The sequence below is a fragment of the Salmo salar genome, chromosome 10 (assembly GCF_965601325.2).
Source record: "Salmo salar chromosome 10, fSalSal1, whole genome shotgun sequence".
Classification (NCBI taxonomy): Eukaryota; Metazoa; Chordata; class Actinopteri; order Salmoniformes; family Salmonidae; genus Salmo; species Salmo salar.
In genome coordinates, this window is record NC_138300.1 from 85,487,602 (window position 1) to 85,515,328 (window position 27,727).

At 41.0% G+C, this 27,727-nt stretch overlaps 2 protein-coding genes across 6 annotated transcripts; one reads left to right on the forward strand and one right to left on the reverse strand.

The window, feature by feature from the left end:
• Positions 1–859: 859 nt before the first annotated feature.
• drc7 (dynein regulatory complex subunit 7) lies at positions 860–26,827 on the reverse strand. 5 transcript variants are annotated; one of them, XM_014124392.3, is made up of 18 exons: positions 26,567–26,827; positions 6,052–6,197; positions 5,642–5,816; positions 5,353–5,478; positions 5,039–5,233; positions 4,704–4,862; positions 4,372–4,590; positions 4,108–4,230; positions 3,853–3,925; positions 3,564–3,692; positions 3,201–3,329; positions 2,751–2,980; positions 2,362–2,577; positions 2,091–2,201; positions 1,846–1,956; positions 1,567–1,761; positions 1,221–1,360; positions 860–1,070 (listed from the first exon to the last, which is right to left on the reverse strand). In XM_014124392.3, exons 2-18 carry the CDS (start codon positions 6,195–6,197, stop codon positions 989–991), a joined length of 2,559 nt encoding a protein of 852 aa, XP_013979867.3. In that variant the 5' UTR covers positions 26,567–26,827; the 3' UTR covers positions 860–988. The 5 variants fall into 5 exon arrangements, with proteins under 5 accessions (XP_013979867.3, XP_013979866.3, XP_013979865.3 ...); XM_014124391.3 differs by having other exon boundaries at positions 6,052–6,207; XM_014124390.3 differs by lacking the exon at positions 26,567–26,827 and adding an exon at positions 6,980–7,198.
• Positions 12,419–23,701, forward strand: lcat (lecithin-cholesterol acyltransferase). The gene is made up of 6 exons (XM_014124396.3): positions 12,419–12,830; positions 21,144–21,300; positions 21,568–21,683; positions 21,772–21,867; positions 22,109–22,333; positions 22,628–23,701. The coding sequence occupies exons 1-6, from the start codon at positions 12,680–12,682 to the stop codon at positions 23,251–23,253; spliced, it is 1,371 nt and encodes a 456-aa protein (XP_013979871.1). The 5' UTR covers positions 12,419–12,679; the 3' UTR covers positions 23,254–23,701.
• Positions 26,828–27,727: the final 900 nt, after the last annotated feature.

A 27,727-nucleotide genomic window follows, 5' to 3' on the forward strand; every position in this document is an offset into this window, starting at 1 on the left:
AGATTTTGTTCATGTTCCCAGCACTCTAGGTGCACCTTTTCTGTAGGATGTGTAACCTTATGTATATCATGGCCAGCTGTTGTCTTCTTAACTTTAACGGCATCTCTACAAACTCTACCTGCATCGCTGCAGGTAATACATTTCATTATTCAAATTATGTTTTGAATATTCAATAAGGGTTGTTGACATCAACCACCTGTATTCAATGGAAAGAGATACTATGCTACTAGCATCATGTCATGAATATGCATAGCCATCTCAAAATATAGTGTTCTTTTCTCAAAGTTACCGGGATGTCACACGTCCTACTTATATCAGTACACCCGTAACAACTTAAGCATTACGAAACTTCTATTCAATCAAATAAATCTCACGTAGCAAATAAGCCACACATTTTTGTTGTAGACCGAAATTTCACACTCATTCACCTCCATACAAAAAGTCCTTGCTTTGTGGGCGAAACAACGAAAAGACGGCACCTGTTGGGCCTCGCTCTTCTTCCTCTGTTGTTGATGACAAGCTAGCTGGTAGCAGGCACCACCTCCTCACTCCAATAGGGGGTGTTCTGACAAAAGCACACAGCGTGATCCAACTAGTGCCGCCTGCTGGAGAGGCGAGGTTTAGTTTACTTCTCCGATAGTGCAGTTCACAACTGCACATCAAAACCATGACCAAAACAGCCTTGGTTGGCTTTCTCACTATGTGGGTGGGAAGATATTGTTGGATACCATTTTTTATTGAAAAGTTCAAGATAGCGCCATGGCAAATTAACTCAATCCAGATGAACAAAAACATCCAGTCAATCGTGTTGTCAAGCTCAAACGAATAGTCATGATGAAAATGATTAAGAGCCAGAATATACTAATATAAAACTAGTTTATTGCTTTGAGTGGTGGTATACCTAATCAAAACAGAGAAATTGAGGAGTGTCAGATTATGGAGTGGGGGAAGGATGTGATTAGAGAGCTGTACGTGACCATGTTTATCATCACAGGTGATTGGCCAATCTGGGGTCTCGTCTCAGTTTTTCATCCAGAGCCAGGTATTTCTGGGGGGCTTTGTCCTTATGCCTGAAACACAACCCAAGTCCTCCTTCACAAATAATCCAACAAAATAACTATTGAAGTATGTAAACGTCTATACTAAAGCCCAGTCATGTGAAATAATTACTATATCGATCGTAAATCAAGGCTTTGAAACTGAAACTTTTCAGTGCTTACCTGCTCAGACGCAGTTTGAGAATATGGATCCTGAACATGGCATCAGAGCAGTAGGCAAGGTATTCATCTTCATCCTCCTTGGTCATAGTGAGCTGGTTCTTCTGGTACCACTGCTGTTTCTGCTGAAGCTCCTGGGTCTCCTAAACATACAGTATGCATTACAATACATGAATAGAGAAACATTACAAAATATAGAGATACCCATCAGAATTAAACCATTATTTTTCTACCAGGAGTATTCCCAAACCTTGAACCTTTGCTTGTTTTGTTTATTTTAACATTATTGTACAGATATTCACAAAACTGTTTGTTCTTTTGATTCCACTTAACCTGTGCTTTGACGTACCCTCTCAAAACGAGCCTGTATGAGGTTGGCCTTATCAATGAGCCGCTGCTTCAGGTCAGCCAGGCAGTCATTCCTCAGCTGTAGAGCAGCCTGTCTGGTCAGGTTCTCTGGGTCACCCAGCTGGGCCAGAAGCGGTGCTAAGAAGTCCAGCTCCTTCTCCTCCTGTTGGAGACGCTCCTCTTTGGCCGTCCGCTCCTGAACATGAGGTAGAGAGGAATTAGGGTAAGGAGGTTCCTGAGGGTCAGTCAGTCTTCTATGATAAGAGAGTGTGATGCTCACCAGTGCCTCTCGGTGGCAGCGTGCTCTCTCATTTCTCGCTGTGTTGTAGATGGAGATGTGGAGCTCAATACTGCTCTCTTCTTGTTCCCTAACACCCAGTATCGCCCTAACCTAAGCAAAAATACAAATGAATATTAGCACTACCAACTACATACTGGGTATTACTTTTCTAATTCTCTCATTTTAAGACGTACTGGAAAAGGTCTATCAATTCATGCCAGAGTACCCACACAACACATGCATACCTCTTTTTCAGACTCCTTGACTCTGAGAGCAACACTCTCCTCCTCCTTCATCATATGGACTAGCATTTCATACAGAAAGAGATTCTTACTGGGCTTCTCAAATGGATCTACCTGAAAGCACAAACATAAAGACAATTGGAAAAACACCCTAGTTCACTCAAACCAATTAACAGAAGAATATGTTATCTCAAATTGATGGTGGCGCCAGTTGTAAATTCATGTGAATTGGTGGTTGTTTAGGTACTGTTTATTGTCCCTGGTGATGTTTGACCTGGAAAGTGGAGGCCATTTGAGGGGTGAAGGAGTGTGGGTTCTGGGAATCGCCTGAATCTCTGGGCTTTATGAAGTTTCTCCAAGCAGGAATAATCCGGTCGTCCTCCCGGTGGTATGTCACTTGGATCCTGTCCTCGGACACTAGAAAGATACGCTCTGCGACGTCCTCTCCGGCTGGCTTGGACCGGTCTCGATTGAATCGTTCCACCACCTTCTTCTCATAGACCATCGGAGATATCGTCAAAGATGTTCAAATGTTTAACCATATCTTTTCCAGTGATACAGACATGTGTATGACACATAATGGCGGTGTTAAGTTTATCCAAACGGAGTTATGTTTGAATGGTAGCGCAACCAGTTATTATCATGTAATGTAAGCAGTATTACCTGTAAAGGGCGTTGCCCCTGGTCAGGTGCCTCAGTATTACTGGGGCCGAACACTTTGACACGTTTGCCAAAAACGACATGACGATGGTACATGAAGTCTGGTCGATCCTCGAAGGTCTCTGTCATCTCAAAGGGCATCTCGACCCGTCTGGCCAGCCCGTCTGCTCGGGCATGGCTGTAGAAGTCCATCTGACGCTCCGTCTCTGGAGTCATGGTAATATACCTGTGGGCTTGACAGCAAAAACACATTTGTCATGTATGCTCTCTTGTCACTTTTGTCTACATGTTTAGTTACGTTATCTGATGTAAATGTTGTAACACGGTTAAGGCAGTAGTCATAAGCTGATACTAGCTGTTATGTCATGATCATGGCAGAGTCATGTAGCCCTTATGGGAGTGGGTTCAAGTTAGTTAGTGTTTTTCCACTTTGTCCAATTTTCTAACAGTTACATTTTAAAGCGTAGCTCCGTCCAGGTCTGAAATGCTCAATAGTGACATTGCTAGTCTTCTTCAGTTCCCGTTCCTCAAGGTGGTCATGCCTGTGTTGGTACCACTCCTTCACAGTGCTGGGCTGGGTACCTACAGAAACACACCAGAGGGAGACAGGAGGGAACGGGAGTCAGTGTCTGAGGTAGGAGATAGATTAATCAGAGACAGACTCAAGTCAGAGTTCAGATACCAGAGAGAGGAGACATTATGGCTGATCATTTATCAGTGTGCTGGCTTTATCAGTCCACATTTAGGACTTTTACTGTAACACATATTAGGCAATCACAGCACCATGACTCAATATGTCAATAATATGCAACTCACAGTCGAGGTCTGAGTAAGAGGTCAAGCGTGTCACAAGACCATCCGGGAGGAGGTAGGGTGCAAACTTTTCCAGCTTGGCCTTCCGATACTGGATAACTTTCATGCCCCCAGGGCAGCGTGTCTCCATGTCTGGACAAAGTCACAAAGGTCACTCAGGCCAGACAGATGGAGCATGTAACATTTGATAAGGATAGGAGACATGAGACTGGGTTAGGCTGGTTAATCCATGCCAGAAGGTCCAGTTAGTTATGTAAGATTATGAGGCTGAGTAAAGCAATGAATGACTTACCTTGTTGTGAGATGTTGATTTGATTCACCCAGGATGGAGGCATTTCAAACACCTTGGGCTCATCCACTTCTTCCTTCAGAAAAACAACAAAGTACACATGCTCATAGTAAATCATAGCACAAATATACACCAATGCATGAACTTCACTATTTATTCCCACACGGTCAATGCCATAGAGGGTGTGCAGAATCAAGGGTAAAGGGCACCAGAGCAAAGTTGAGCAAGAGAGTGAGCGAGTGCGAGATTGGGATGCACCTCTTCATCATCCTCTGCCTCCTGCTGTTTTTTCATGTCAGGGATGAGAAGCAGAGATTGGCCAGTTGTGCCATAGAGCAGATACTCCCACTTCACCGCATCCCCCAGGTCGAAATTCATCTCCTGCAAAAACATCCAGTCATTCCCCAATTTCAAAAACACTTTAAAAACACCTTGTCACTAACTCTGTGAGCAAGATATAATACATGTAGTACATGTATACAGTACAAATCACATTGTCACAGACAAAAGGGCATTACTAACCGCACAGCCGAACCGGCAGTCCTGCATGTTGACCCAGTAGTTCTGATGGTTCCAGATGCTCTCTATGCCCAGGAAGCATTTGTGGGTGGTGGATAAACTCTTCCCTGTGAGTGGGTTAATGAAGAAGTTCTCTGGAACCTCCCGGTTGCCAGACAGAATGAGAACCCAGCAGTGGACCCGCAGGCCCAACAGGGGATCTGGGGGTAGGCGCTCTTGCTCCTTAGGCACATAACAGAGGGACAGTCACAGACATATACCCTGTGCTCAAACAGGAACAATACATTGAAGATTTATTTGTTTCTCGGAGAGTGTTTTTGGAGTTGCCTCCATACCTCTTGGAGTCTCTCTGCCTCCTGCTGTTTCTTCAGGAGGATAGCCTGTGCATCAGCCTGTCTGCGTTCCTCCTGACGCTGCTCAAAGCCACTGCGAAGGTCCCGTGGTGGTTTCACTGAGTACTTCTTCACCTGCCGCTTCTGCCCAGTAGCCTTTCCCTGAAACACACAAACCCGCAGGAAAACCACAAGAGTGATGCAATTGTGCTATAAGGGGCGGATGCAGTGAAATTACATACTGTAATTTGAACATGAAATGAACGCAGATATACCGGTTCAGTGGTACTGGAGGGCAATGTACAGGCCATGTAGCCAGGTTGCTATAGGTCACTCACCTTAACATGTGTAACCAGTAGGGGACATTCCTGGAGGGACTGGTTGAGGAGACACATTTCCTTCACAGCGTATCCACTAACACAGTAGGCGTTGTAGCCTGCACCCAACAACAGGCTACACAGCAGAGTAGAGAAATCAAAGCAGGAGCCTCTCTGAGTCTGCATCAACCAGGTTGGAGAGTAGAGGTGTCTTGGCTAGAGATAAAGAAGAACATTACTCCTTGCGTCTCTTATATACAAAAGCAAATGCACCAAATCTTCTATTAGAATTATATCATTTTTAGGACAAGCGAAGAGATGTTTCTCTCCCTTACCGGGTCAATGGGAGGATCCAGTGGCTCTAAAGACAAGAACTCTGACACAAAGCTTGCACATCCCTCCCAGCTGTACAGCTCCGGGTATGAGAGCAAGGTGGGCCTCAAGGTTGTACTCACAAATTTCTATTTTGGCCGTTAGAAAGGTAAGAGTGACAAAAATGCCCATTTAAAGATGGGATGTTGGAGGAACATAGGAAGGAAGTATGGGTGTCAGTGTGCACAACAAACATGTCACAGAGAAAACAAAGGCAAATGTGAGTGTAATTGTGAATGCTGTGGAGTTTACCTGGACTCCACACTCATTGAGTGGGCTCAGCAGAAGGGGTTTTCGGTCGGGGTAAAGGTGCACATACTGGCAGCAGAAGTTGTCGGCGATGGCAAGCAGCAGCTTTTCCTGTGGGGAGTTTTCTTTATAAGAGGTTGGGTATTGGGACAGGTCAACCTCCTGTGCCCGTTCTGGCCTGTTAGGATTGGATTTGAGCATGAGTGTTGATGCAGCTGTCTAAGCATGTAGTAAGTATGCGAATACAATAAAATGATGTATGTATGTGAGAGCACACTAAATCATTGTGCAAGTAATCATGACATTGAACATAAACATCCTGTATGTTTATAATTTTTGGTAGAAAGCAATATGAATCAATAACCATGTGCCCTAGTTAAACATGACCAAAAGTGTAACAAAAGTAACCTCACAGGGAACATGGTGTTGGGGTTATTTGTATGTTGCAGAGGGTCTCCTCTAGTTTAAGCAGGTCCTCATTAACCTCATCCTGTCGATCCTCTTCAGCTTCATCAATGGCAACCTCTTTGTCAGACTCCACTTTAGGCAATACCTCCATCTAGAAAGAGCTATTTATTTAGGCATATCAATAACTTGCATTCAATAAGTTGCATTTTCTCATAACTAATATAGTGGACTGTTTATGGGTGCGTTCGTAAATTCATTTTGGCTATCTAATCCGATTTCAGAGCACTCGTTTGAGTATGCCAGAGCGCAGAATAACTGATGAATTTACGAACACGCAACGGCCGTTGAATATGACAAGTGTCCGTAAAGGTTGGCAAAAACAATTAATTAAATTGTTGCTAGCAGCAGTTACAGTCATTAACGCTCTAGATAACATTAAAAACAAAATTTCAGACAGTTCTGAACGCTCGGATCAACCCTACTCCTCGGTCCAGTGTGCGCTCCGAGAGCGAAACGCTCTGAATTTAAGAACGAACCAGAGCGCACTCTGACACACTGGGGGAAATTTATGAACGGACAATCTGAAAACACTCTGAATTTAAGAACGAACCAGAGCGCACTCTGACACACTGGGGGAAATTTATGAACGGATAATCTGAAAACGCTCTGAATTTACGAACGGCCCAGAGCACACTCTGACACAATTTACGAACGCACCCTATTTTGACGCTTAGTTGACGTCAACATCCATGTCGAGAGCTAGCTTGCAAAACTAGCAGCGTTTAACGTTAGCTACCAAACAAGTGACAGATCCGCAATCCAGAGAATAACACATTTCCAAACTTCTATGAAGAAATATTGTACATAGCAACTATTACAAGATTAAACAGTTTATTGAGAACGATAAACGTTTCTTTATGCCGGTCACCTTACTTGGATTAGACAAGATGTTGTCGTCTGCCTGTAGTTTACCGTCTATCTCCATAGTAACGGAAATTGTTTGAAGTGTTCGATTCTGGGTTCCTACCCAAAACTTCGCGCAGCTAGAGATGTAATTCCCGGAATCATCGTCGATTAAATAAAGTAACCATGTAGCCAAACATGTAATGAATTATATTTGTTAATGATATTATTCATAGGAAATGTGGAGTTTTGTCACATGTGCCGCTAACAAAAATATATGGAAATGTGTGCTGTATACAAAATTAAACCAACTGATTGAAGCGTTAGACTACCGCAAAAATAGAGGAGGCAAGTTGAAAGGGAGAGGGTAGGAAATGTTTGTCTGCTCTTTATTAAATACCAAAATTGGGTAAACAAATGAATAAAAATCGTCAGAAATAGAAAAATATAGCCTATCAGTTATATGGTTTATACATTTATATTTAGACCTACGTCATTGATCTAGAGCGATTTACAGGAGAGCAATGACAGATTTTTCACCAAATTGGCTCGGGAATTAATCCCAAACCCCTGTCCCCGCAGGGGGCCTTTTGCCTCTTGGTAGGCTGTCATTGTACATACGAATTTGTTCTTAATTGGCTTGCCTAGTTAAATAAAGGTTCAATAAAAAAATGTGTGACTAACTGTGTTTTTTTTGTTGCCAATGTTTACCTACTGACACCGGTCACATTCAACAGGTGTTGCTCATGTATCGGCTGCCAATACGCAAAACAACGCTTGATTTAAAACGCAATTTTTCAATTGAATTTTTATAAAAAATTATTGCCACCAACAGAATGTTACACTATATATATACAAAAGTATGTGGACACCCCTTCAAATTTGTGGATTTGGCTATTTCAGCCACACCCGTTGCTAACAGGTGTATACAATCGAGCACACAGCCATGCAACCACCATAGACAAACATTGTCAGTAGCATGGCCTTACTGAAGAGCTCAGTGACTTTCAATGTGTCACTGTCATAGGATGCCACCTTTCCAACAAGTCAGTTTGTAAAATGTCTTCCCTGCTAGAGCTGCCCTGGTCAACTGTAAGTGCTGTTATTGTGAAGTGGAAACGTCTAGGAGCAACAATGGCACAGCCACGAAATGGTAGGCCACACAAGCTCACAGAACAAGTGCTGAAGCACGTGGCGCGTAAAAATCGTCTGTCCTAAGTTGTAACACTCACTAACGAGTTCCAAACTGCCTCTGGAAGCACATCAGTACAATAAGTGTTCGTCGGGAGCTTCATGAAATGGGTTTCCATGGCCGAGCAGCCGCACACAAGCCTAAGATACACAATGACAAGCGTTGGCTGGAGTGGTGTAAAGCTCGCTGCCATTAGAGTCTGGAGCAGTGGAAACACGTTCTCTAGAGTGATGAATAACGCTTTCACCATCTTGCAGTCCAACGGTAGAATCTGGGTTTGGCAGATGCCAGGAGAACGTTACCTGCCCCAATGCATAGTGCCAACGGTAAAGTTTGGTGGATAAGGAATAATTGTCTAGGGCTGTTTTTCATGGTTCAGGCTAGGCCTCTTAGTTCCAGTGAAGGGAAATCTAAACGCTACAGCAAACAATGACATTCTAGACAATTCTGTGCTTCCAACTTTGTGGCAACAGTTTGGGGAAGGCCCTTTCCTTTTTCAGCATGACAATTGCCCCGTGCACAAAGCAAGGTCCATTCAGAATTTGTCAAGATCGGTGTGGAAGAACTTGACTTGCCTGTACAGAGCCCTGACCTCAACCCCATCGAACACCTTTGGGACAAATTGTAATGCCGACTGCGAGCCAGACCTAATCACCCAACATCAGTGTCTGACCTTACTAATGCTGAATAGAAAGAAGTTGCGCAACAATGTTCCAACATCTAGTGGAAAGCCTTCCAAGAAGATTGGAGGTTGTTATAGCAGCAAAGGGGGACCAACTCCATATTAATGCCCATGATTTTAGAATGAGATGTTCGTCGAGCAGGTGTCCACATACTTTTGGTCATATAGTGTATATATATATATATATATAGGGCATACAACCATCTCAGCTCTGCAAATTTAGCTGCTAAGAGATTTAGATAACTTATTCTGGTATTGCTCCTATGTATTGAGACCCCTTGACTTGTTCCACATTATGTTATGTTACAGCCTTATTCTAAAATGGATCAAACTGTTTTTCCCCCTCATCAATCTACACACAATACCCCATAATGTCAATGCAAAAACAGGTTTCTAGAAATGTTTGCAAATGTATAAAAAATTAAAAACAGAAATATTATATTTTCATAATTATTCAGACCATTTAACCCAGTATTTTGTTGAAGCATCTTGTAACATAGACGCTGGGAGTCGGGAAGCAAGTACAGGAGGTGAGTTTAATAGTAAACGTAACATGGAATAAAACAAGACACACAAGTAGCGTACAGACATGAAACACAGTCAATCCTGCCTGGGGAATGGAACTAAGGGAGTGACAGATATAGGGGAGGTAATCAGTGAAGTGATGGAGTTCAGGTGTGCCTAATGATGAAGCGCAGGTGCGCGTAATGATGAACGCCAGGACTGGTGGTTAGTAAACCGGCGACGCCGAACACTGGAGGGTAGGAGCAGGAGTAGACGTGACACACCTTTGGCAGCGATTACAGCCTTGAGGCTTCTTGGGTATGACGCTTCAAGCTTGGCGCACCTGTATTTGGGGAGTTCATCCAATTCTTCTCTGCAGATCCTCTCAATCTCTGTCAGGTTGGGTGGGGAGCGTCACTGCCAGCTATTTTCAGGTCTCTCCAGAGATGTTCGATCGGGTTCAAGTCCAGGCTCTGGCTGGGCCATTCAAGGACATTGAGACTTGTCCCGAAGCCACTCCTGCCTTGTCCTGTTGAAAGGTCAACCTTCGTCCCAGTCTGAGGTCCTGAGCGCTCTGGAATAGGTTTTCATCAAGGATCTTCTCAGTACTTTGTTCCGTTCATCTTTCCCTCGATCCTGACTAATCTCCCACTCCCTGCTGCTGAAAAACATCCCCACAGCATGATGCTGCCACCACCATGCTTCACCATAGGGATATGGGCCAGGTTTCCTCAAAACGTGGTGCTTGGCATTCAGGCCAAAGAGTTCAATCTTGGTTTCGTCAGACCAGAGAATCCTGTTTCTCATGGTCTGAGAGTCCTTTAGGTGCCTTTTGGAAAACTCCAAGCGGGCTGACGTGTCTTTTACTGAAGAGTGGATCCGTCTGCCCACTCTAACATAAAGGCCTAATTGGTGGAGTGCTGCAGAGATGGTTGTCCTTCTGGAAGGTTGTCCCATCTCCAAAGAGGAACACTGGAGCTCTGTCAGAGTGACCATTGGGTTCTTGGTCACCTCCCTGATGAATCCCCTCCCTTCTCCCCCGTTTGCTCAGTTTGGCTGGGCGGCCAGCTCTAAGGAGAGTCTTGCTGGTTCCAAACTTCTTCCATTTAAAAATGATGGAGGCCACTGTGTTCTTGGGGACCTTCAATGCTGCAGACATTTTTTGGTACCTTTCCCCAGATCTGTGTCTCGACACAATCCTATCTCGGAGCTCACAAACAATTCCTTGAACCTCATGGCTTGGTTTTTGCTCTGTCATGCTCTGTCAACTGTGGAACCTTATATAGACAGGTGGATGTATTCAGACCCCTTGACTTTTTTTCCATATTTTGTTATGTTACAGCCTTATTCTAAAATTGATGAAATAACTTTTGTCCCTCATCAATCTACACACAATGATGAAACTATGAAACGTCATTATGGGGTATTGTGTGTAGATTGATGAGGGAAAAAAAGTTATTTAATCAATTTTAGAATAAGGCTGTAACATAACAAAATATGGAAAAAGTCAAGGGGTCTGAATACATCCGAATGTACTGTAAATCTTACCAAATGTTGCTTTTTTTCTGTCAGAAAATAGACATTTCCCTTAAGAGGGTGGCGTTTTCCCACAAGTTACCCAATGTGTTTAAGTACTATCTATCCAGAAGTAATGTACATCAAATAACTCTAATCTTGCTATGGAACTACTGTGGAAAAAATGCAATGTATGTCAAATGTGGGGGGTACAATTTGGGAGGGAGAATGACTGTGAGAAGATCAGTTCAGGTTACTTTTCTGAAGGACATTCTACTCCAAAATGAATAAAAATAAAAATTATGCTGACATCTAAAATATAATTCCCCCTCCAGAAATGAGTCCATTAACATACTGGTCCATATTACCAGGCAGGTGTGCTATTTAACAATACTCATTGTCACCTGATGAAGCATCGTGGTTATAAATAAATAGGCTTGAGGGTTTTCCATCTGCATTTACCCTATTAGGCTAATCATTAGCTAGATAAGAACTCTAAAGTCTAAACCTTAGGCTATCTTGTTGCTAGTTAGCAACATATTGATTACTTGAATGTCCCCCAAAAAATAACGTTCCACTGGCACTCAACCAACCAAGGATCATGAACTGTGAATATAATGTAGGCCTACCTGTTACAGCTGACCCTTGTTACATTTAGCCCTGGTCTTCCATATGCATTCAACGCCATTGGCGAGCGAATCAACCATGCTCCTGCTGAAAAGTCAGGTTCTAAAATTGTGCATTTTAGCCAACTAATTTATTGGATTTAAGAAATAAGTGTTGCCTAGTAACACTAGAAAACTCCGTGATCCTCCTCTTTTAACAGTGGCCTTCAAAACTGCTTTGAAAAGTGTGTTTTCCTGCGACTGCATTAAGAATGTACAATGATGACTGGGAATGCATATTTCTCGCCCTGTGCGGCACTCGCAATTTGAATGCGCCTCGAGATTAATATTATTTTCTTTTATTGAATGCGACAGGCGGAACAATTCAATAGTTAAACTATTCCACCGTGGGGTTGTCTAATTGTGATGTTGTTTACTAGGTTTTTTTTGACTGTGGAAAATTTTAATGTGGACAACAATTTTTCATTAGATAATTCAAATAACCAAAGCAGATTCCGGGTCTCAGCTCAGCCTACATGGCTATCATTTGGGTCATATAGGTACCGGTTCTCCGACTCAGGGGGACCCGTCCCAATTTAACCTCTGTGTGTAGGTTATAATAAGGGCTAATTGTAGACGTAGCCTCTATAAAAATGCATTGGCTATATCAACAGGCCTATATTTTATAAAACATTGTAAAAAGCCAAAACATGTATTGCATGATAATCAAAATATGATATTCAGCAAACTAGCTAACTTTTTTTTCTTCTAAATTGTTCGTTTGGTATAATCAATATAAATCTCTAAATACCGGATTGTAATTAATCATTTACCTTGGTACCATAGTGCACACAGCCTTGACGGAATGGGACTTGTACAACAATCAATAGGGCAATGGGTATGTGGTGGGCTAAACGTTGTGTTTGTCCTTCTGTGTGTGTGCTTAAATTTCCATATAAATTCAGTTAAACTATAACCCGTCGGCCTTTTACGTTTACTACACGGTAGAAGCACACAGCTGCTCTTATACAAGGACAGATGCGCATGATGTTGATGTTGTTTATACCTGTTGTGAGAAGCGCTTTGAAAGTGCGGTTCAACGATGGTCGAGTAACTGACCTCACATTTTCCCTCTGATTTCGCGCCCCACCTCTTTCACACACAGCATTAATAGGCCAGTTCTCCTCCTGACCTAGTGAGAGACAAGACAACACTGTCAAGATTTGGACAGAATGGGATATGCACACTGCTGTACCGTGCTCCTTATAGTATTCGTTGCGCTACAGCAATCTGCTGGATTTTGGCTCTTCGATGTGGTGTTCCCACCAAGTGCCAAACCGCAAAACAAAGTGGCAAACAATAGCACTCCGCCGGTTCTTATAGGTAAGCGTTTTTATTTCTTGATTAGTTTGCTGTGATGTGATAGGCCTATTGCACCGTGTTATTTCTCATGGAATTCGATTTCTGTTTTATGTGATTGTAATATCAGTTGGCTGTCTTGCATACTGAGTCCAAAATGTATTTCACAAGACAGGTCGATTTTCTGTCTGGAACTTGAAGCCAGCTCCAGGCCGTTTTCAATGGTATCTGCAGGTGTTGGTGTGAATGCTAAGTGAATCCAATGGTCCTGGGCCAGGGATATATATTTGATTCCTAATGGGATTGGCTGGGGTTTGGATTTGGGTGAAGAAGCAAACCCTAATTCAGCATAATGGGAGGACAGCCAGCCTATATCTGTCTGGAGAGCAAATCATTTTGGGTCTTGGGGTTCAGGAATAGTTCTGGTCATACTTCATTTTAAGGAGTCATTATTACAGTGTAATTATATGCGTAATTACACTGTAACAAGTCTTGTAGTTAATTGTAATAACTCATAGTTACACTGTAATAACAAAATGTAACTGGTGGGAATTGTAGTCTGTAATTACAGAGGTGTAACAGCAAATGCTTGTTACCATGCTTGTTACTAATGCGCAAGTTTCCACTAAATTCACCAAATGTAGTGTTTTGTTTCTTCTGAGTTGCATCTGATTCAGTAATAACTGTCACAAGGTTGTAATCGCTTGTGGACAAATGGGTGTCCAAGATTACATAGGTTGGAGGCTCAATAGGCTCTAATTACCTCCTGTGAATGCGCACTCTTCAAAATGTCCACTCAATGTTGTTGCTGCTAGCACTTGCCCCCAAAAAGTGTAGCATCTGGGTTAACTTGATTTACTTTACAATAACAGATCAGATATAGGCCAGCCTCACTGACTGGAGTCTACCATACGGGTGTCATTCCACATTATAATACAAAAATAACTTGTAATGTATGTGCACGTTATCCATGATGACAACCTGAACCTCGTTGCCATCCAAGTGAGAGGATAAACCCACAAGTACACCACAGAGTACATGTAATATCTGCATAAGTACAATGTAATTACTAGGTGTTACACAGGATATAGCTTGTGTATCTCGAGGGGTACTTACTTGTAATTATTGTGTACTTATATAGTAAATTACTTATCCTGACAATCTGGCCCTTATTTTAAGGCTTCCGAGAGCGCCATCCAAGTGGGAGGTTAAACACACTAGTACCCACAGAGTACATGTAATATCTGCATAAGTACAATGTAATATGTAATATTACAATGTGTAATACAGAATTTAGATAGTTAAAATGAAGTGTAACTTGAGGGTTACTTACTTGTAATGAATGTGTACTTTTATATAGTACATTATCCATCCTGACAACCTGGCCCTTATTTCAAGGCTTCTGGGAAGCACCATCCAAGTGAGAACATAAACACACTAGTACACAACAGAGTACATATAGTATCTACACAAGTACAATGTAATTACTAGGTGTTAGCTAGTTAAAAGTGTATCTTGAGGGGTACTACCTTGTAATTATTGTGTACCTACAAAGCTCGTTACCCAATTTGACAATCTAATTGTCAGCTTCTGAAAGCACCATCCAAGTGAGAAAATAAACACACTAGTACACCACAGAGTATCTGTAATAGCTGCATAAGGACACGGTTGTCGCTAGTTACACTGCAAAATTACCGCAGTACAAAAAACTTTTTTTTGGGATGCAGTATTTTCAGAATACTGGAGTTATACTGCAATCTATTTTCGTAAGGGAAGTGAAGTGTAACTTTATAATTACCCATGAGCAATTTCTATATAATTACTTATTACTCATTACCAAATGAAAATACCTACAGACAAAAGATGAGCTTCTACTTTAGTCAACTTTATTGCAAAAAGACATTACATTTCATACAAATAATAACTTGTTGTATTGTTTGTTTAATCTAATTAGTCAAATGATTAGTCTAAGATATACAGACCTACTCAATAACATAAAAATAACTATTCTAGTGGTGACTAAAATCTGTAGCCTATAGTATGGTGAGTAGCCTAGATAGCTAGCTAATACAAAAAATGGGATTGTCTTTTTATACCCTTTTAACATTACAAGTAATAATGGAAATTGACAACTCTGTCTCTGACTCTGTCTTCATCCGTTTATTTCTTGTAAACATTTTCCGATCCTGGAGTCTGAGATCTTGTGGGAATCAGTGGTAGAGAAGAATAATGTATAACAACTTAGCATTGGCACTATATATTACCCCTATTTCTCATCATAATGATTTCTAGGCATATAGCCAGCTAAGCTTAGCTAGTTGTTGTGTTTTCCAGCTAGCAATAATAGTGCTTGTGTTGACACAAGTAGCGAACTAGCTAGATAATGTTAACATGCTGGGTGTCTCACGTAATACAGTGCATTCGGAAAGTATTCAGACCCCTTGACTTTTTCCACATTTTGTTACGTTACAGCCCTATTCTAAAATTGATTAAATAAAACATTTTCCTCATCACCTATGGTAGTCCACCTGTGGTAGATTCAATTGATTGGACATGATTTGTAGAGGCACACACCTGTCTATATAAGGTCCCACAGTTGACAGTGCATTTCAGAGCAAAAACCTAGCCGTGATGTCGAAGGAATTGTCCATAGAGCTCCAAGACAGGTATGTGTCGAGGCACAGATCTGGGGAAGGGTACCAAAACATTTCTGCAGCATTGAAGGTCCTCAAGAACACAGTGGCCTCCATCATTCTGAAATGGAAGAAGTTTGGAACTACCAAGACACTTCCTAGAGCTGGCCGCCCAGCCAAACTGAGCAATCAGGGGAGAAGGGCCTTGGTCAGGGAGGTGACCAAGAACACGATGGTCACTCTGACAGACCACCAGAGTTCCTCTGTGGAGATGGAATAACCTTTTCTGCAGCACTCCACTAATCAGGCCTTTATTGTAGAGTGGCCAGACAGAATCCACTCCTTAGTAAAAGACACATGACAGCCCACTTGTAGTTTGCTAAAAGGAACCTAAAGACACTGAGACCATGAGAAACCAGATTCTCTGGTCTGATGAAACTAAAATTGAATTCTTTGGCCTGAATGCCAAGTGTCACGTCTGGAAGAAACCTGGAACTATCCCTACGGTGAAGCATGGTGGTGGCAGCATCATGCTGTGGGGATGTTTTTCAGGGACTGGGACATTAGTCAGGATCGAGGGAAAGATGAACGGAGCAAAGTACAGAGAGATCCTTGATGAAAACCAGCTCCAGAACGCTCAGGACCTCAGACTGGGGAGCAGGTTGACCTTCAAACAGGATAATGACCCTAAGCACACAGCCAAGACAACGCAGGAGTGGCTTCGAGAAAAGTATCTGAATGTCCTTGAGTTAGCCAGTCAGAGCCCGGACTTGAACCCGATAGAACATCTCTGGAGAGACCTGAAAATAGCTGTGCAGCTACGCTCCCCATCCAACCTGACAGAGCTTGAGAGGATCTGCAGAGAAGAATGGGAGAAACTCCCAAAATACAGGTGTGCCAAGCTTGTAGCGTCATACCCAAGAAGCCTCGAGGCTGTAATCGCTGCCAAAGGTGCTTCAACAAAGTACTGAGTAAAAGGTCTGAATAGTTATCTAAATGTGATATCAGTTTGTTATATACATTTGCAAAAATGCATTTTTTTTTTTTTTGCTTCGTCATTATGAGGTATTTTGTGTAGATTGATGAGAAGAAAATCTATTTAATCCATTTTAGAATAAGGCACAAAATGTGGAAAGAGTCAAGTGGTCTGAATACTTTATGAACCCTTGGGGTACGGATATCTTGAGAACAAGGTTCAGGGAAGATAAGACCATCGAGCCTAGCTAATGTTAGCTAGTGAGTAGCAACCATAGTATATTTGCCAGCTTTAGGTAGCTAGTTAGCTAGTCAAGGTTAGAAAACTAGCTAGCTAGCTAAAGTGCTAGCTAATTAAAAAAAACGCTAGCTAACTGCCTTTGCTAAAATTTTCCGCAGAATTAATGTATCCAAAAAATGTAAACAAATTGTATGGAAAACTTACTTTCTCTCTCCTGTGTTGACGTTTTTGACCTACAACACTTTGTTTCGTTCACTGAAATCTTTAATGTCTGGATTTTGCACACTGAGTGTGTACTCCAGGGGTCGACAAACTTTTTCACTCAGGCCCCCCTTCCAGCATTTGGGCAAAAAAATGTATCTAAAAAACATTAGCTGACAATTTATAAATAGCTCTCTAACATATACATATATATATGTATATTATATATATATATATACAGTGCCTTGCGAAAGTATTCGGCCCCCTTGAACTTTTCGACCTTTTGCCACATTTCAGGCTTCAAACATAAAGATATAAAACTGTAATTTTTTGTGAAGAATCAACAACAAGTGGGACACAATCATGAAGTGGAACGAAATTTATTGGATATTTCAAACTTTTTTAACAAATAAAAAACTGAAAAATTGGGCGCGCAAAATTATTCAGCCCCTTTACTTTCAGTGCAGCAAACTCTCTCCAGAAGTTCAGTGAGGATCTCTGAATGATCCAATGTTGACCTAAATGACTAATGATGATAAATATAATCCACCTGTGTGTAATCAAGTCTCCGTATAAATGCACCTGCTCTGTGATAGTCTCAGAGGTCCGTTTAAAGCGCTGAGAGCATCATGAAGAACAAGGAACACACCAGGCAGGTCAAAGATACTGTTGTGGAGAAGTTTAAAGCCAGATTTGGATACAACAAGATTTCCCAAGCTTTAAACATCCCAAGGAGCACTGTGCAAGCGATAATATTGAAATGGACGGAGTATCAGACCACTGCAAATCTACGAAGACCCGGCCGTCCCTCTAAACTTTCAGCTCATACAAGGAGAAGACTGATCAGAGATGCATCCAAGAGGCCCATGATCACTCTGGATGAACTGCAGAGATCTACAGCTGAGGTGGGAGACTCTGTCCATAGGACAACAATCAGTCGCATACTGCACAAATCTGGCCTTTATGGAAGAGTGGCAAGAAGAAAGCCATTTCTTAAAGATATCCATAAAAAGTGTTGTTTAAAGTTTGCCACTAGCCACCTGGGAGACACACCAAACATGTGGAAGAAGGTGCTCTGGTCAGATGAAACCAAAATCAAACTTTTTGGCAACAATGCAAAACGTTATGTTTGGCGTAAAAGCAACACAGCTCATCACCCTGAACACACCATCCCCACTGTCAAACATGGTGGTGGCAGCATCATGGTTTGGGCCTGCTTTTCTTCAGCAGGGGCAGGGAAGATGGTTAAAATTGATGGGAAGATGGATGGAGCCAAATACAGGACCATTCTGGAAGAAAACCTGATGGAGTCTGCAAAAGACCTGAGACTGGGACGGAGATTTGTCTTCCAACAAGACAATGATCCAAAACATAAAGCAAAATCTACAATGGAATGGTTCACAAATAAACATATCCAGGTGTTAGAATGGCCAAGTCAAAGTCCAGACCTGAATCCAATCGAGAATCTGTGGAAAGAACTGAAAACTGCTGTTCACAAACGCTCTCCATCCAACCTCACTGAGCTCGAGCTGTTTTGCAAGGAGGAATGGGCAAAAATTTCAGTCTCTCGATGTGCAAAACTGATAGAGACATACCCCAAGCGACTTACAGCTGTAATCACAGCAAAAGGTGGCGCTACAAAGTATTAACTTAAGGGGGCTGAATAATTTTGCACGGCCAATTTTTCAGTTTTTTATTTGTTAAAAAAGTTTGAAATATCCAATAAATTTCGTTCCACTTCATAATTGTGTCCCACTTGTTGTTGATTCTTCACAAAAAATTACAGTTTTATATCTTTATGTTTGAAGCCTGAAATGTGGCAAAAGGTCAAAGTTCAAGGGGGCCGAATACTTTCGCAAGGCACTGTATATATTTTAACCTTTATTTAACTAGGCAAGTCAGTGAAGAACAAATTCTTATTTTCAATGACGGCCTAGGAAAAGTGGGTTAACTGCCTCGTTCAGGGGCAGAACGACAGATTTTTACCTTGTCAGCTCGGGGATTTGATCTTGCAACATTCCTGTGCAACCTTCCTTCCAATGCTCCACCACTAGGCTACCCTGCCACCCCAAATGCACTGACCAATTTCGAAATTGCACCTTGTGCATTCTACTATTACATCTTTCTAGAGTAAGTTGAAAGCTGGACTGAGTGCCTTAAATATATACAGTACCAGTCAAAAGTTTGGACACACCTACTCATTCTCGGGTTTTTCTACATTGTAGAATAATAGTGAAGACATCAAAACTGTGGAATAATACATTTAGAATCATGTAGTAACCAAAAAAGTGTTAAACAAATCAAAATATATTTTATATTTGAATTTCTTCAAAGTAGCCACCCTTTCCCTTGATGAAAGTCTTAGGCATTCTCTCAACCAGCTCCATGAAGTAGTCACCAGGAATGCATTTAAAGTAACAGGTATGCCTTGTTAAAAGTTAATTTGTGGAATTTCTTATCTTCTTAAGGCGTTTGAGCCAATCAGTTGTGTTGTTACAAGTTAGGGGTGTATTACAGAAGATAGCCCTATTTGGTAAAAGACCAAGTCCATATTATGGCAAGAACAGGTCAAATAAGCAAAGAGAAATGACAGTCCATCAGTACTTTAAGACATAAAGCTCAGTCAACACGGAAAATTTCAAGAACTTTGAAAGTTTCTTCAAGTGCAGTCGCAAAAACCATCAAGCGCAATGATGAAACTGGTTCTCATGGGGATCGCCACAGGAAAGGAAGACGTAGAGTTACCTCTGCTGCAGAGGATAAGTTCATTATACCCTGACTACAACGCTCGCGTCGCGTGCGGGTTAGAGTTACCAGCCTCAGAAATTGCAGCCCAAATGAATGCTTCACAGAGTTCAAGTAACAGACGCATCTCAACATCAACTGTTCAGAGACTTCGTGAATCAGGCCTTCATGGTCGGATTGCTGCAAAGAAACTACTACTAAAGGACACCAATAATAAGAAGAGACTTGCTTGGGCCAAGAAACATAAGCAATGGACATTAGACCAGTGAAAATCTGTCCTTTGGTCTGATGAGTCCAAATTTGAGATTTTTTGTTGCAACCGCAGTGTATTTGTGAGATGTAAAGTAGGTGAATGGATGAATTCCGCATGTGTGGTTCCCACCGTGAATGGAGGAGGAGGTGTGATGGTGCTTTTCTGGTGACAGTCTGTGAATTATTTAGAAATCAAGGCACACTTAACCAGCATGGCTACCACAGCATTCTGCGGCGATACGCCATCCCATCTGGTTTGAACTGGCCTCCAAAATCACCCGACCTCAACCCAATTGAGATGGTTTGGGATGAGTTGGAACGCAGAGTGAAGGAAAAGCAGCCAAAAAATAAAAAAAATTTTAAAAAAATTTAAAAAATAAAAAAAATGTATGAAATTGTATGAAATGTATGCATTCACTACTGTAAGTCGCTCTGGATAAGAGCGTCTGCTAAATGACTAAAATGTAAATGTAAAATGTAACAAGTGCTCAGCATATGTGGGAACTCCTTCAAGACTTTTGGAAAAGCATTCAAGGTGCAGCTGGTTGAGAGAATGCCAAGTGTGCAGAGCTGTCATCAAGGCAAAGGGTGGCTACTTCGAAGAATCTAAAATCTGAAATATATTTAGATGTTTTAATCTTTTTTTGCTTACTACATGATTCCATATGTGTTATTTCATAGTTTTGATATATTCACTATTATTCTACAATGTAGAAATGAGTAAAAATAAAGAAAAACCCTTGAATGAGTAGGTGTGTCCAAACTTTTGACTGGTACTGTATATATTTTTAAATTATAATAATTGTGTGTGCGGGGGACCCCGCACCCGCCCTGCCGACTCCTTTTTATTTTATGTGAACTGTTTGTAAACCTGTTTTTGTCATTGGGCCAGGGCATCAGACTCCAGCTCTTTATTGCAAAATTGTGTCAATGAATTGGTCGGTGTTCAATTGATTTACACTTATCACGTGGTTTGTGCAGGCTGAAATATGGTGCGTTGGGATGCTATTGGAAACGTTAACATTTGTAACAAACATAGAAACAAGTATTTGTTGTTACACCCCTGTAATTACAGACTCCAATTACCACATGTTGTTATTACAGTGTTACTATTATTACAATGAATTGCCCTTAAATGAAGTGTCACCATTATTTTTATTGGTCAATGTCTTGTGTCTGTTTGATGGGACAAATCACATTGACAGTTGTGAAACAGGGGTGTAACAATTGTAAACTTGCCTCCTGTCTCATCTGGCTTCTAAGTTCTAACATTTTTCAACTTTTGACCAGTACCTGGAAACCTAGGAAACCAGCTTGAGGCCAAGATTGACAAGCCAAGCCTTGTGCATTGGATGTGCTACAAAAAGACAGATGACTTTTTCACACTTTGGATTGACCTGAATATGTTCATGCCAATTGGGATTGACTGTTGGATCGATAATATAAGGTGAGGGGGAGAATGAATATGATCTATGTCAAAATAATTCTGTTTCTATCTTATGATAAATTCAATCATTTCAACTCAATACACTTAGGGAGCATTTGCTAATTGTTCATTGCTGTATTAATAAATAATGCACTGTAATAGAAGAGAGAAGCATACAACTGCAACTCTATTTTCACAAGTTTGATTTCGAGTGCAAGGCATTTTAGTGGTTGGGATCATTTCCTTATGCAATAACATTCTGTACATACTGAATATTTCCTGCTACAGAATTGTATACAATAGGACAACTCGCAAGACCTCCAATTCTGCAGGGGTGACGGTGAGAGTGCCTGGTTTTGGACAGACATATTCTGTTGAGTTCTTGGACACAAACAAGTTGTCAGGTGAGAACAACCATAATGAGAACATTTGTTTCTATAATTGTTTTCTTTTTGATTATGATTTCATTAAATGAAACCTGTCCTTTTCCAGGTTATTTTCACACTATGGTTACACATTTGGTCAACATGGGATATGTCCGTAATGAGACTGTCCGAGCAGCACCATACGACTGGAGGGTAGCTCCAAGTAAGTGACATCATGGACACACACACACACACACACACACACACACACACACACACACACACACACACACACACACACACACACACACACACACACACACACACACACACACACACACCACACACACACACCATCCAACTGACAATCACATTCCTGTAACAACAAAAGTACAACTCATTCATTGTTTATGCATACATGCTTTCTCATCATGTGACTGTGCCTATTTGTCTCTCCTTATCAGACGAGCAGGAGGAATACTTTGCACGGCTGAAGAAGCTGATTGAGGATATGTACGAGCAGTATCAACAACCACTTTACCTCTTGGGACACAGCATGGGAAGCAATTATGTCCTCTACTTCTTATATCAGCAGACCCAGACTTGGAAAGACCAATACATCAAAGGCTTCATTTCACTTGGAGCACCCTGGGGTGGGGCAGTCAAGCCTATTCGAGTGCTAGCATCAGGTACTATATGTCAAAGTCTGGTGGACAGATTGAAACAACCTTACCTATAGTAGAAACATAACCTACCCTAAAAAAAAAAACTGATAACCGGGTTGAAGTAGTTTTTACTGTCCTGTAAATCACATTGACAGTAATCGGTACATATTGCAAAATCATTTTACTTGTGATGATGCCCACATCTTCATTTTCCTGAAAGGGTGGTAGGACTGGTTTGTCTGGATTACTTTGGCAAGTCACACATTGATGAAAGATTGCCAAGAGAAAATAATTGTATGATAACAATTGTTTCTGCAGGTGAAAATGATGGCATCCCTATGGTATCTAACATCAAGATCCGGGAGGAGCAACGCATGACCACAACAAACCCCTGGATGCTTCCATTTGAAGAGGTATGGCCTGCAGACCACGCCTTCATCTCCACACCCTCATTCAACTATACCCACCAGGACTACCAGCGCTTCTTCAAAGACATCGACTTTGAGGATGGCTGGTTCATGTGGGAAGACACCAGAAACCTGACAGCTGGTCTGCCCCCTCCTGGTGTTGAGGTATACTGCTTCTATGGTGTGGGGCTGCCCACACCGGTTACCTATATTTATGACGACCAGTTCCCAAATGTAGACCCTATAGACTATGTGTATGCTGATGGGGATGATACAGTGGACAGTCTTAGCATGGGTTTATGTAAGCGTTGGATAGGAAAGCAAGCACAGCCTGTCCATGTCAAGGAGTTCAGGGCCATGCCCCACTTAGAAATAGTATTCAATAGCAAGGTAATCAACGTAGTCAGGAGTATCCTGGAGGGAAGATATGGGGAAGAAGAGGGTTCTACATTCCATGAGACTGATGAACGTCCCATTGACTCCGCAGTCATGCAAGATCAAGTCCAGGCGGACCAGGCTCCCAAATCTACACTGTAAGCTTTTGGGGAGAAAATAATTCACTCTCCCAATGTACATACTATTACTGATGCAGTAGCTACTGAGTTGGACTTATACACTGAGTGTACAAAACATTAAGAATACCTGCTCTTTTCATGACATAGACTGACCAGGGGAATCCAGGTGAAAGCTATGATCCCTTATTGATGTCACTTGTTAAATCCACTTCAATCAGTGTAGATGAATGGGAGGAGACGGGTTAAAGAAGGATTTTTAAGCCTGGAGACAATTGAGACATGGATTGTGTATGTGTGCAACTCAAATTTAGGAGGTGTTCCTAATGTTTGGTATACTCAGTGTATATGTACACACATCCTAACTAGTGTTACTATTGAGATGTGATATAGTATGCATATGCCTCTTGTTTCATTATGCTTATCATCTTTTCCTCTTAGCATGATAGGAAATAAAAAAATATATATATGTATTTGGTCCGTGTACGTTTCCTTATTTAGATTTTCGAGTCAAAACAGTGGAAAAACAGAAAACAGCTCTTTTTTATTTTTGAATTAGAAAAACTAAAATCATACATCGACTTGTTTTCCCATCTATTGTGTCAAAATTGTACATGGAATAATGGCAAACAAATAACAACAAATTGTATTAAATGTTTAGATTCTTTTTTTTTTCATACACGGAAGTACACGCCCCCTCATAGAATATTCACAGGGTTGGGGAGGGGGGTGGGATTTAACAGCCTATGTTGACAGCTAAAAGAAAGGATTAGACTGTGAAAAAGAAGATAAAAAATACTAATGTTAGCTAAGATGAAGAACTTATTATGAAGTTAGCATGCCATTGGCACAAACTTAATAACAACTGAACAAAGTTGGCTTGCACTAGCTGGCTATCTTGCACTAGCTGACTATCTTGCACTAGTTGGCTAGCTAGCACTAGCCCTACCTGGTTACTGGATATAGTCATGCTAGATAGTAGTAGCTAGTGGAAGTAAGTTGGTCCCTTCACTTGCAACAAGATGAAGCTGTCCAGTTAGAGCTAACTGCTGCTGAAATGTCAGATTTCTCCAATACTTTCTGTAGCTAGCTCTTCTGTTGGCTAATAGTCAATAAACAGTAAGTAATGATGAACAGCAGTTACTGTAAATGGTTACCTTATCTGGCACATTGCATAGCCAATTTAGCTATTGCTAAATGTGCAAATAGTTAAAGTTCAAAAGGGAAAATAAATAAATATGGGTTGTATTTTACAATGGTGTTGTACTTCACGGGTCGCCCTTTTCTCGTGGCAACAGGTCACAAATCTTGCTGCTGTGATGGCACACTGCGGTACTTCACCCAGTAGATATGGGAGTTTATCAAAATTGGATGTGTGTAATCTGAGGGAAATATGTGTCTCTAATATGGTCATGCATTTGGCAGGAGGTTAGGAAGTGCAGCTCACTTTCCAACTCATTTTGTGGGACGTGTGCACATAGCCTGTCTTCTCTTGAGAGCCAGACTACAGCGGCCTTTCTCAATAGCAAGGCTATGCTCACTGAGTCTGTACATAGTCAAAGCTTTCCTTAAGTTTGGGTCAGTCACAGTGGTCAGGTATTCTGCCACGGTGTATTCTCTGTTAAGGGCCAAATAGCATTCTAGCTTGTTCAGTTTTTTTGTTAATTCTCTATCTCAAGTTGTTTTGCTGTAGACACCAATCCCATGTTGCCAGAACTACTTTATCCCCTAATACTAAACTTTGCTCACTCTTATTAAACTGCCTTTTGATTAAATCGGTTTATTTCAATGTTTAAATTTGCTTCAAGTGTGTTTTTTTACTAAAAGTTGACAGATGGCACTTGTATGGAGGAATGTGGGTGGTGGGAGAGAGTGGATACATGTTTGTAGATGGGTTTGTTTGAAGAAACTCCCTCTCCCCCTACATCCCCTCCTTCTCTTGATGAGTAGTACAAGTAAATGTAATTGCTGCATTTTACCTGTGATCCAAAATCAAATAAAATTGAAGACAAAATGAGAGATTTCATGATATTGCTTTGTCTTTACACATCTATTCCCCACTGGCCAAATGCAGTCACCATCCACTTCAGCTACCATTTCCTGTTTTTAGCTCTGTTTAATTTTAAGGTCAAGCACTTTGGATGAAATGTCAAATGTGACGTACAGTATTATTATGCTTATGCATTTGTTGGTACTGTATGTACAGTAAGGTCTCCAATATTCTTAAATCTCACATGGATTGAAGTTACTATCATTAATCCTGCGTCAAGTCTCAAATATGGCTGAATTGTAGTGTATTTACTGAATAAACCCTATGTTGTACAATTATTCATCCTCTAGACAGCAATGTGCTACCACCTTCAAAGAGGTACAGTGAGGGAAAAAAGTATTTGAACCCCTGCTAATTTTGTACGTTTGCCCACTGACAAAGAAATTATCAGTCTATAATTTTAATGGCAGGTTATTTGAACAGTGAGAGACAGAATAACAACAACAAAAATACAGAAAAACACATGTCAAAAATGTTATAAATTGATTTGCATTTTAATGAGGGAAATAAGTATTTAGAATACACAAGGTGCAATTTCAAAAGCTGGTTGTGCATCAGCCGTTTTTCTCTTTATGTCAGTCACTGACACACTTAATTAGCCCATGTTAGCTAACGTTTTTAAATTGGTCAATTAGTCTAGCGGCCCACTACGAAAACAGCTTTTTAATGTTAAATGTCGGTCAGGATCACCCTAGACCCTATGCACTATGCAGATGAGGAGATCTGAGGTGTGTGTGAGAGAGATGAGAGGAAAGGAAGATTATTTTCACACAGCAGGAAAATAATCCTGCAGCAACAGGAAATGTGAATTAACGGGGTAGATTATAATGAAATTACAAAACTTTAAATGCCTTTTTATACCTTGAATATTCAGAGAAGTAGGCCAATTGTCACAGCAATAGTAGTGTTCACAACTGAAGAGTATAGCCTACGTCTGCCTTTCAGTAAGCAGGAAAGGATGTTGGTGAAGTAGACCCATACCAGTAAAAATGCTCATTTTACTGAATTGGCTGATGTAACTACATGAAGTTCATGAGGATCAGCTAAGATGCCATACTGTGCTTTTCTCCTGCAGGAACATTCAGAACTCACAGGCACACACACACAGAATAGCTCAATTGAACATTGTTGTATGTGTAAGTACTAGCTAAGTCAGCTATTCAAAGAGCCAGGTAGGTAACCATTTAGAGTAATTGATGTTCATTATTACTCAGTCAATAAACACCATCAGCTGACAAAAGATGTAGCTAAGCTACAGTAACTACAGAAAGTAATGGAGAAATCTGACCTTTCTGCGGCAGGTAGCTCTGGCTGGGCAGCTTCATCTTGTAGCATGTTGAGGGAATAATTTACTTCCACTAGCTACTACTAGCTAGCATGACTATAGCCAGTAACCAGGTAGGGCTAGCTAGCCAGTTAGTGGAAGCCAACTTCGTTATGTTGTTGTTGAGTTTGTTCTATTGGCATGCTAACTTCATAAAAGGTTCTGCATCTTAGCTAACATGAGTATTTTTATCTTCCTGTCACACTCACACAGTCAAATCCTTTCTTTGTACTGCCAACCTAGGCTGTAAACCCCCCCCCCTAAACCCAGTGAATATTCTATGAGGAGGCGTGTGGTATGAACATAATGAATTGAATACATTGTTTTTGTTTGTTTTCCGTTATTCCATGTCCAAATTTGACACAATAAATGACAAAAACATGTCGACTTCCGATTTTTGTTTTTTAATTTATAATTTTAAAAAAAGCAGTTTTCCATTTTTCCACTCTCCGTTTTGAGTCCGGATGTGCTCCATTCATGTTTTGTTAACATGGTCTGCGTACCTTTTGGCCAATTTATATTTCTTATTAGATCCTATCCTCCTTTATTTGATTTGAATCTGAAATCAAACAACACAAACGGTTTTGTTTTTTGTTTTAACACGGACCTGATCAGCCTTTGCTGGGTCATTGAAGTTTTAGATTAGATAAGAAAAAGCGTGTCCTCAGAGAGGCAATGCATTCGCAGCATACAAACTATTTTACAAAGTAACAAAGACACAATTGTCTTAATTTGAAAATGTGGATCTATTACATGCGTAACATTTAATTCACAATACAGTATGAAATGTGCCATGTTGAGATTATCACAATTATACCATATATCACTCATTTATTATGGGTGAATGAACTGTTGTAGCACTTCAACATTTGCCCAGTTCTATCCTGCTGTTTATGTTATTCTGAGGGCACAATGTCAACTGATTTTGATTGGGTGTCCAGGGGGTAGAATAAAACAAATATATATTAGTGTATCAAATAGTGTTATGGTTATATACTATTGGGGTTTACTTCTTGATTGTTTTGAGATTAAATGTTTTCTGAATTAAAGTTATTTCAGACTACTGCTGTTTGTCGGCCACTCCGATCGAATTTCGACACTTCACACATCACTACTCTAAACTTG